The sequence below is a fragment of the Rhinoraja longicauda genome, chromosome 19 (assembly GCF_053455715.1).
Source record: "Rhinoraja longicauda isolate Sanriku21f chromosome 19, sRhiLon1.1, whole genome shotgun sequence".
Lineage (NCBI taxonomy): Eukaryota > Metazoa > Chordata > Chondrichthyes > Rajiformes > Arhynchobatidae > Rhinoraja > Rhinoraja longicauda.
The window spans coordinates 15,679,688-15,690,477 of record NC_135971.1 but is presented as its reverse complement, the minus strand read 5'-3'; the positions used below and the strand labels follow the sequence as shown (position 1 = coordinate 15,690,477).

The 10,790-nt window shown below is 48.9% G+C and overlaps 1 protein-coding gene across 1 annotated transcript; it reads left to right on the top strand.

Moving 5' to 3' along the window:
* The first annotated feature begins 1,958 nt into the window (after positions 1-1,958).
* LOC144603149 (zinc-binding protein A33-like) lies at positions 1,959-9,195 on the top strand. Its single transcript, XM_078416310.1, has 6 exons — positions 1,959-2,191; positions 2,283-2,378; positions 2,860-3,093; positions 5,202-5,224; positions 5,308-5,423; positions 8,235-9,195. Exons 1-6 carry the CDS (start codon positions 2,159-2,161, stop codon positions 8,768-8,770), a joined length of 1,038 nt encoding a protein of 345 aa, XP_078272436.1. The 5' UTR covers positions 1,959-2,158; the 3' UTR covers positions 8,771-9,195.
* The last annotated feature ends 1,595 nt before the right edge of the window (positions 9,196-10,790 follow it).

Below are 10,790 nucleotides of genomic sequence, written 5' to 3'. Positions count from 1 at the left end.
AGAGGTCCTTCTACAGTTGTACCGGGCCCTGGTGCGACCGCACCTGGAGTACTGTGTGCAGTTTTGGTCTCCAAATTTGAGGAAGGATATTCTTGCTATGGAGGGCGTGCAGCGTAGGTTCACTAGGTTAATTCCCGGAATGGCGGGACTGTCGTATGTTGAAAGGCTGGAGCGATTGGGCTTGTATACACTGGAATTTAGAAGGATGAGGGGGGATCTTATTGAAACATATAAGATAATTAGGGGTTTGGACACATTAGAGGCAGGAAACATGTTCCCAATGTTGGGGGAGTCCAGAACAAGGGGCCACAGTTTAAGAATAAGTGGTCCATTTAGAACGGAGATGAGGAAGAACTTTTTCAGTCAGAGAGTGGTGAAGGTGTGGAATTCTCTGCCTCAGAAGGCAGTGGAGGCCAGTTCGTTGGATGCTTTCAAGAGATAGCTGGATAGAGCTCTTAAGGATAGCGGAGTGAGGGGGTATGGGGAGAAGGCAGGAACGGGGTACTGATTGAGAGTGAACAGCCATGATCGCATTGAATGGCGGTGCTGGCTCGAAGGGCTGAATGGCCTACTCCTGCACCTATTGTCTATTTACGAGGATGTTGCCAGGACTGGAGGGTGTGAGCTATAGGGAGAGGTTAAGTAGGCTGGGACTCTATTCCTTGGAGCGCAGGAGGATGAGGGAGGATCTTATAGAGGTGCACAAAATCATGAGAGGAATAGATCGGGTAGATGCACAGAATCTCTTGCCCAGAGTAGGGGAAATGAGGACCAGAAGACATAGGTTCAAGGTGAAGGGGAAAAGATTAAATAGGAATCTGAGGCGTAACCTTTTCACACAGAGGGTGGTGGGTGTATGGAACGTGCTGCCCGATGAGGTAGTTGAGGCCGGCACTATCCCAATGTTTAAGAAACAGTTAGACAGGTACATGGATAGGACAGGTTTGAAGGGATATGGACCAAGCGCAGGCAGATGGGACTTGTATAGCGAGTATTAATAGGAATCAAACATGATAAGGGAGTCGATTTATTCACAAAATGCTGGAGTAACTCAGCAGGTCAGGCAGCATCTCGGGAGAGAAGGAATGGGTGACGTTTCGGGTCGAGACCCTTCTTCAGACTGGGAGTCAACGTGATAAGGGAATAACCTTTAGCACAAGGTAAAGCCAGTAAAGTCCAATCACAGTTTAATAATATAAACTGTAAAGTGGCTGGTGGGGGGATAAATGGGGATTAATGGGCAAGTGAAAAGGAAAAGGCAGCAGGGAATTGTATTAGGGGTAGAGGATTGAGGGGTTATAAGATTCACTCTCCGCACTCGTCCTGCCCCCCCCCCCTCCCCTCCCGAAACCTCACGCAATTCCCCTCTCCTTCCCGGATAAAGACTCCGGGAGACATGTTCTCCCCCGACCCCCGGGGACTCTCTGATTCTCTGCTTCTCCCCCCAGTCTCCGTCACCCTGGATGTGGAAACAGCGGGTCCGGGGCTCGAGGTGTCTGAGGATCGGAAGAGGGTGAGACGGACCGGGACCCGGAGGAGTCTCCCTGACACCGGGAAGAGGTTTACAGACAGTGTGTGTGTGCTGGGATCGGAGGGATTCACATCGGGGAGACATTACTGGGAGGTGGAGGTGGCGGGGAGTCGGGGCTGGAGTCTGGGAGTCGCCGCAGAGTCTGTGGAGAGGTAGAGTCGAGTGGTCTCTATCTTGCTCCTCTAGTATCTTTGATCAGCAGCTCCGCGAAAGGCAATGCGTTTTGAACCCGGAAGTGGCAGAGTTAAAATGGCTTCGAAAGAACAGGTCGAGAGTTTATCCGAGGAGGCAGTTTGTCCCATCTGCCTGGATTTCTTCACCGATCCGGTGTCACTGGAGTGCGGGCACAACTTCTGCCGCTCCTGTATCACACAGAGTTGGGACAGGGAGGAGAGAAACTCCTGCCCGGAATGTAGAGAGGTGTTTACAGACCGCACCCTCAGGGTTAGTCGGGCCTTGGCGAGACTGGCTGAGAAAGCTCGAACACTGAGCCTGAATCGGACAGAGAAGGAAAATAAACTTCACTGCGAGGAACATCAGGAAGAACTGAAGCTGTTTTGTGAAACTGACAAGAAGCTGATCTGCCTGGTTTGTGCAGCTGGGCGGGAACACAAGACTCACAGCTTCATGCCGGTTAAAGAAGCTGTTGAAAACTACAAGGTAAAAGCAAACCGATTTTGATCGCATCATTGTTTAATTCCATTTTTATTGTCTAACACTTTTATTCTCTGATTTTCAAACACAATCGCAGGGGCAGGTTAAAGCTTCCATCCAGTCTCTCACAAAAGATAAATCAGGGATCCAGCAATTGGAGCAGCAACAGAAAGAGAAGATTTCTGGAGTTCTGGTGAGGCTTTTAAGTTTCGATTTCCTGATCTTGTGCAGGTTTGATCCCTGTGACGCGTGTAATAACAGGGCAGCGCAGTGACACAAGTAGTGCTGCTGTCTCCTAGTTCTGGTGAGCGGGTTCGATCCTGACCTCGGGCGCTGCCCGTGTGGTCCACGCCTTTTCCCTGTGACCGCGTCGGATTCCTTCCACGTCCCAAATACACGCTGGTCAATCGGCGACAGTAAAATTATCCCGAGGAAAGTGGATGGTGGATGGATAAATAGGAATTAAAGGGCACATGAAAAGGAATAGTCAGCAGGGAATTGTACTGGGGGTAGAGGATTGATGGGTTATAAGATTACCCTCTCGACGTTTCAGAAGTATTTCGACAAAGAATTGAATTGCCAAAGCAAATAAAAATGCACAGGACAAATGTCACGGTCAAGGTGGTGAGGAAACACAATCAGTGACATGAAATATTGATCTTCACCTTTCACAGGAACAGTCACACAATCTTCAGTCCAAGATCACATCCCAGTTTGCTGAACTGCACCAGATTCTCAGTGGGAAAGAGCAGCGCGTACTGGCAGATATCCGGGAGGAAGAGGAGAAGATTCTAAATACAATGGAGAAAAAACTTGAAGAGATTGAAGAGAAGTTAAATTCCATTGAGGAGGATCTCTTTAAGTTGCAGCAACAGATGGATCAAAAGGACAGTGTGGTGTTTCTGAAGGTGAGGGGTGACATTCCAGTTTGGCGAAGTGAAAGTGCACAGGCACAAAATGGTGGGGGATATTTCTGAGATAAATGCTGCATTTGCCAGTAATTGAGAACTGGGTAAATGCTCCGTCTGTTCCAGAGCTGTGCTGCTGTTGTTCCCAAACTAAATGGCCTCCCGTATAATCTGCGGGATCTCTGCACTGCCTGCGGTCTCCTTGGGAGGAGTTACTGTGATCCTGTCACTGAGTTAGCAAATGTTTGAAATTTCCCAGAAAAGATGGAAAATCTCCAGGAAATCAAAAGATCATGTGGAAGGTTTGTCCTATGTTCCTCTTTAGTGGGAAAGAATTACGCGGCGTTAAACCGATCTGTTGAAGGCTTGCTCTCGGATACATAGAAACATAGAAAATAGGTGCAGGAGTAGGCCATTCGGCCCTTCGAGCCTGCACCGCCATTCAATATGATCATGGCTGATCATTCAGCTCAGTAGCCTGTACCTGCCTTCTCTCCATACCCCCTGATCCCCTTAGCAGAAAGGGCCACATCTAACTCCCTCTTAAATATAGCCAATGAACTGGCCTCAACTACCTTCTGTGGCAGAGAATTCCACAGACTCACCACTCTCTGTGTGAAGAAATGTTTTCTCATCTCGGTCCTAAAAGACTTCCCCCTTATCCTTAAGCTGTGACCCCTGGTTCTGGACTCCCCCAACATCGGGAACAATCTTCCCGCATCTAGCCTCTCCAACCCCTTAAGAATTTTATATGTTTCTATAAGATCCCCCCTCAGTCTTCTAAATTCCAGCGAGTACAAGCCCAGTCTATCCAGTCTTTCCTCATATGTAAGTCCCGCCATCCCAGGGATCAATCTGGTGAACCTTCTCTGTACTCCCTCTAAGGCAAGAACGTCTTTCCTCAGGTTAGGAGACCAAAACTGCACACAATACTCCAGGTGCGGTCTCACCAAGGCCCTGTACAACTGCAGCAGAACCTCCCTGCTCCTAAACTCAAATCCTCTTGCTATGAATGCCAACATACCGTTCGCTTTCTTCACTGCCTGCTGCACCTGCATGCTTGCTTTCAATGACTGGTGCACCATGACACCCAGGTCCCGTTGCATCTCCCCTTCTCCCAATCGGTCACCATTCAGGTAATACTCTGCTTTCCTGTTCTTGCCGCCAAAGTGGATAACCTCACATTTATCCACATTATATTGCATCTGCCATGCATTTGCCCACTCGCCTAATCTATCCAAGTCACTCTGCAGCCTCCTAGCATCCTCCTCGCAGCTAACACTGCCACCCAGCTTCGTGTCATCCGCAAACTTAGAGATGTTGCATTCAATTCCCTCGTCCAAATCATTAATATACACTGTAAATAACTGGGGTCCCAGCACTGAGCCTTGCGGTACCCCACTAGTCACTGCCTGCCATTCCGAAAAGGACCCGTTTATTCCTACTCTTTGCTTCCTGTCCGCCAACCAATTTTCTATCCACCTCAACACTGAACCCTCAATACCGTGTGCTTTAAGTTTGTACACCAATCTCCTATGTGGGACCTTGTCGAAAGCCTTCTGAAAGTCCAGATATAACACATCGACTGGTTCTCCCTTATCCTCGAAAAATTCTATAAGATTCGTCAGACATGATTTGCCTTTGGTAAATCCATGCTGACTTTGTCCGATGATATCACCACTTTCCAAATGTAATGCTATCACATCTTTAATAACTGACTCTAGCATTTTCCCCACTACCGATGTTAGGCTAACTGGTCTATAATTCCCCGTTTTCTCTCTCCCTCCCTTGATACACTTCATCAAGCCCTGCGATTTACCTACCTTAACATGTCTTGAGGTCGCCAGCACTTAAGGGTACCTATCCTATCCTATCCTAATTATCCCTTTGCTCTTAAAGGGACCTATTCTCCCCACAGTTATTATTTTGCTATTAATACACTTGTAGAATCTCTAGGGCAATGTCCAATATTTGTCTCTGTGATGATGACAATAAATGATGGGCAATGGAGCATTTCTGGGGCTTGTTGTGAATTGTGTGAAACTCCTGCTGTTGGGATGTGGATGTCCCGTCTCAGTCTGCTCAGATTTGTGTTTTATTTCTTGCAGGAGGAAGCTGGGAGGAAGAGGAGGTAGGATATGCTCTTGACTGAAATACTGCATGTTTGTGAAATTGTTGAGGCTCAGTTTATAACCAGCTGCTAAATACTTGCAGGGTTAGTGATGAAGATAGAGCACTCACAGTGACAGACGGTACCTTGTCGATTGAAAAATTCCATCAGCACTTTTTGATGAACACGCTGTGGAGAGAAACATCTGCCATTAAGCGAGGTAAAACCTGTCCAGTTCACCCTCTTCTTGTTTATAATGCCTTTTAATAACACAGATGCAAACATTGCCGATATAAATTGTATTCGCCTCTAACACTTCCTATGGCAGCTATCTCTCTGCCACCCAGTGCCTGAAAAAGTTGCCGTTCAAGAACATTTTAGACTTTCCCTTCACAACTTAAACCGATGCCCTCGAAGTTTAGAAAACTGCATCCCCCACTCCTCAGTCCATTGGCCCAGTTCATTACGATCAGTTTAATCTTAGACAACCTTCTTCACTCTCCACCATGTCTCATAAATTTTAGTCTCATCCACAAACCTGCTAGCCATGCCACCCACATACACATCATTTATCTAATCATTTGTATGAATAGGGACCAACAGTGGACTCAGCATTGAGCATTGTGGTGCACCACTTGCGACAGGCCTCCAGTCTGAAAAACAACTCTCTCCCTCCGCCCTCTGTCTCCCACCTTCAGGCCACATGTTTACCCATTGGCTAACTACCCTGGATTCCATACGTTCCAGCCTTCCTGATCAGCCGACCATAGAGGTTGCTGCTATCAAATTGCTAATCATACCTCCGACATTCACATCCAAGCCTTAGAAATATCACATAAACAGCAGTGAACATCTGAAATGTTCTGCCCTAGGACAAATTATTGGAATAGGCAAAGTGAACACAGATGGATATTTGAAGGATCGAGGAATTGGCGGTTATGGAGAACAGGAATTGGTGCCATCTTTGATCAGTCAGGATCACATTGAATGGCGGAGTCGGCCTGAGGAGTGGAGCCTACTCCTCCAGCTATTTTCTTGTGATCTTTAGATTTTTCATACCTGCAGCATGATAAACCTTACACAGAGTTGAATGCGGCAAAGATTGACCACACTTGTCCCTGGGACAATGATTTTGCTGTGCGGGGTGAGATTGGGTAGACTAGGCCTGTGTACTCGAGCGTTTGGGTGTACTTGAGGAGATCTCAGTGAAACACAGAGTTCTTACAGGGCTCAGTGGGCTGGATGCAGGGAGGATGGTTCCCCTGTCAGAGGGGTCTGTAGAGCGGGCACTCTCTCAGAATGTGGGCCGCACCGTGTAGGACAGAGATAAGGAGACATTACTGCACGCAGAGACTGGGGAACGACCGTGCACCGCTGGCTGTGGAGACTCAGTCATTCAGTGCTCTTGGAGCTGAGAGCCGTGGTTGTACATTACAGAGTCTGGCCCTTCCGCCCATCGTGTCCATGACCATCTTTTCCCAGCTATACTAATCGATTTACCCACATTCCATCGGCATTCTTCTGCACCTCACCTATTTAAGTATCTCCAATATATTGATTATATCTCACTCCACCACCTCCTCTGCAGCATGTTCCAGATATCACCCACTCTCAGTGTAAATCTCTGTACTAAAACTCTTGTTTATTTGTTCCTGAACGACAGCCAAAAAGGTACACAACAACGCGACAATTTTAGGCCCACCTTACTCGCCGTCGTCCCTTTGGTGCTAATGGAAGAAGTTTAATTGAAATGGGTGTTATGTTTTTTAGTTATTCACGTATTAACATTTAAATCTATCTCCAAGGGAGGTAGGGGGGAGGGAGGGAGGGGGGAGGAGGGAGGGAGGGAAGGGGGAGGAGAGAGGATAAAGGGGGTTGAGGGGGATGGAGTGGAGGGGAGGGAGGGGGAGGGGGGGGAGGAGTGGGTGCTGCACCAATACAGGAGAGGTTGGATCCACTTGATCCAGTAAAACCTAAATCTCAGATATACTTTTAAATTCCTTGCTCTCAATATAAACTTGCACTCTCGTGATTTGATTTCTCTGCATGCGAATCAGGTTTAGATAATTACCCTGCATCCTGCTGCAGACTTTGACAACATTCACCACTATCCACAATTTTTGCGTCCTCCACAAACTTACTAATCACACCTCCTACATTCACATCCAGGCCATGATCGTATAACATAAACAGCAAAAGTTGCAGCTCTCTGCTGCACACCACCAGCCACAGACCTCCAAGCAGAAAAATCATCCTTCTACCGCTACCTTCTACCTCCAACCACCAAGCCAATTGTGGATCAATTTCACCAGCTGGCCTTGGATCCCACCTGCCTTCGCTTTCTGGACCAGCCTTACATGCGGCACATTGTCAAGTCCCTCAGTGAAGTTCATATATTGGTTCACAATGAGATCAGTGTGTTAGTTGTACACACCCATCAAATCCACCCGTGAATGCGCTCTCTTTCATCGACCCCACAACCACAAGTCTCCCCCCATTCTGTCCAACACCCGATCATTCAACCTCTGCTTCCTTCCATGGTCCAAACCACCCCTCCCTCTCTCTCACCCTCCACTCAAAGAAGCTGGGGCAGGTCATCTGGCCCCTCTTGTCTGCCCCCACTCACTGTGATCATGACGATCCCACCCCACACCTCTACCTCCTCTTTAACAACCTCAAATTACCGCTCACCTCAATACCCACCTGCTCCGATCTGCCTCCATATCTGAATAACCCGCTTCATTCCTCCATCCCCACCGCAATCTCGCAATCCTCCTCACTCTCCACACTCATCCTACCCGTCCACCCTCCCCCATCTCACGAAATTCCCCTCTCCATCCCCGGATAAAAACTCCGGGAGAGATGTCTGTTGTCCACCCGATGTGGTTGTGGGTCAAACCTCGGGCAGGGTTTCAGTTGTCCGCCCGCCTGTGCCTGAGGCCGAGCGGCCTCTCCCCCGGTCCCGGGGCCGCGCTGCCCGAGTCTCCCCCCGACCCCCGGGGACTCTCTGATTCTCTGCTTCTCCCCCCAGTCTCCGTCACCCTGGATGTGGAAACAGCGGGTCCGGGGCTCGAGGTGTCTGAGGATCGGAAGAGGGTGAGACTGACCCTGACCGGGAGGAGTCTCCCTGACACCGGGAAGAGGTTTACAGGCAGTCCGTGTGTGCTGGGATCGGAGGGATTCACATCGGGGAGACATTACTGGGAGGTGGAGGTGGCGGGGAGTCGGGGCTGGAGTCTGGGAGTCGCCGCAGAGTCTGTGGAGAGGAAGGGACCGGTCACACTGACCCCGGAGACTGGAGTCTGGAGCATCAGGCGGGGGCTGGGTGACGGGTTTGATGCATTCACCTCCCCTCCATCCCGTCTCCCCGCCCGTCCCATCCCCGGGAGGGTGGGAGTTTATCTCAGTTACGAGTCCGGGACAGTTTCATTTTACGACGCGGGCACCAAGTCCCATCTCCACACCTTCACTGGGAATAAATTCACGGGGAAACTTTATCCTTTCTTCGGGGAATATTGGGATGGAAACTGGCTGAGGATCTACTCCGGTTCCGCACCGGGTGTGTAAAAGTGTCGGGTCCCGGGACCGGCGTCAGGAGCGGGGCTCAGGGGCTGTGGGGCAGAAACCCGGTGGACAACAGGTCGGCGCTGAACGGCTCCCATTTAATCCCCAAATTCGGCGTCGTAAAACCCCAGTGAGCGCGGAAATAAAACCAGGGGGAATGTAAATGTGGGAAGAGAGAAATAAACAGCAAGTGGAATCAGAGCTGTCGATCCGTTCATTTCAACGAGTTAACTGCGTCCGTCAACGGAACAGAAATACTTTTTAGTAATTCTGTGTCTTGTTGCTTTTATTTTCGTATGGCTTTATGGTAATTCGCATATCACTGTACCTTAATTGGTACACGTGAGATAAAAATACCTTTGAAACCTATAGCTCTAAAATTTACTAAAGCTTACTTGGAGAATTTATTGCTTTTAAACTAGCTCATGTTCAGACCTTGTCTATTTTTCTGATTATTGTGTAATGAGGATCTGTGATGAATGAATGAATGAATAAAACTATTTTCATTCAAAACTATACAGACGAGTGCATATTTGAACTAAATTCCGTTGCAAATGGCTTCAATGTAACACAAAATAATAAAAATTGATTAAAGAAAAATAAATAAATAAGTGACTCGCATGTAAATTAATGGTGGTGGATCATTGTGAATTCAAGAGTCTGATGACTCGGGGGAAGAAGCTATTGCAGAACCTGGCTGTTCTGCTCCGTATGCTGCAGTACCTTTGACCAGAGGGCAGCAGGGTGAACAGTCCGTGATGGAGATGGGTGGGGTCTTTAATAATGTTGTTGGCCTTGGACAAGCAGCGTTTGTGTGCAATGTCCTGGATGGAAGAACGTGAAGCCCCGATGATTTTCTCAGCCGTCCTCACCACTCTCTGCACGGACTTCCAGTCTGAGGCTTTGCAGTCCCCAGACCAGACGGAGATGCAGTTGGTCAGTATGCTCTCTATGGTGCCCCTGTAGAAAGTGGTGAGGATGGGATGAGGGAGGTGTGCTTTTGTCATCCGGGGCAGAAAGTGCAAAGGCTGCTGGGCTCTCTTGACTAGAGCTGTAGTGTTTATGGACCAGGTCAGGCTGTCTATGATTTGCACCCCCAGGAACTTAGTGCTACTGTCTACCTCCATCGTAGTCTCACTGATGTGGAGTGGTGTGTGCCTGCAACGTTTTCTCCTGAAGTGAACGATGATCTCCTTTGTTTTTGCGACATTCAGGACCAGATTACTCAAGTTGCACCAGTCCACCAGTTGTTTCACCTCCTCCCTATAAGCCAGTTCATTGTCATCCCGGATAAGGCCCACCACTGTTGTGTCATCCGCGAACTTCATGATGTGGTTTGTACTGAACCTGGCACAACAGTCGTGGGTCATCAGGGTAAACAGCAGTGGACTCAGGACACAGCCCTGAGGGGAACCGGTGCTCAGAGAGATGATGTTGGAGATGTTGTTTCCAACCCGCACAGACTGGGGTCTGTCAGTGAGGAAGTCCAGTAGCCAGTTACACAAGGGGGTGCTAAGGCCCAGTGGACCCAATTTGCTTACCAAGTGCTGAGGTGATGATCGTGTTGAATGCTGAACTGAAGTCCAAGAACAGCATTCGCACATATGTGTTCTTGTCCTCCAGATGTGCCAGGCTCAGGTGGAGTGCAGAGGATATGGAGTCCTCTGTGGAGCGGTTTGTCCGGTAAGCAAACTGCAATGGGTCTAGTGTGGGTGGGGAGTCTGGAGATGATATGGTCCTTGACCAGCCTCTCGAAGCACTTCATCATTATGGGAGTGATGCTACAGGGCGGTAATGGCTGAGACAAGTGATTGTGGATTTTGTTTGGCACTGGTATGATGGTAGCAGTCTTGAAGCACGATGGGACAATAGCGTGGTTCAGCGAGGTGTTGAAGATGTGAGTGATGACATGTGCCAGCTGATCAGCACATTCCCTGAGCACCCGGCCTGGTATGTTATCAGGGCCTGCCGCCTTCCGTGCGCTGACTCTTCTTAGGGTCCTCCGGACATCTGCTGTGTCGAG

Excerpts from the sequence above, each read along its gene's own strand:
- LOC144603149 (XM_078416310.1), top strand. The coding sequence starts at position 2,159 with ATGCCGGTTAAAGAAGCTGTTGAAAACTACAAG. Across the intron at positions 2,192-2,282 it reads AAGCTGTTGAAAACTACAAG|GGGCAGGTTAAAGCTTCCAT; the intron begins GTAAAAGCAAAC and ends ACACAATCGCAG. Across the intron at positions 2,379-2,859 it reads AGAAGATTTCTGGAGTTCTG|GAACAGTCACACAATCTTCA; the intron begins GTGAGGCTTTTA and ends CACCTTTCACAG.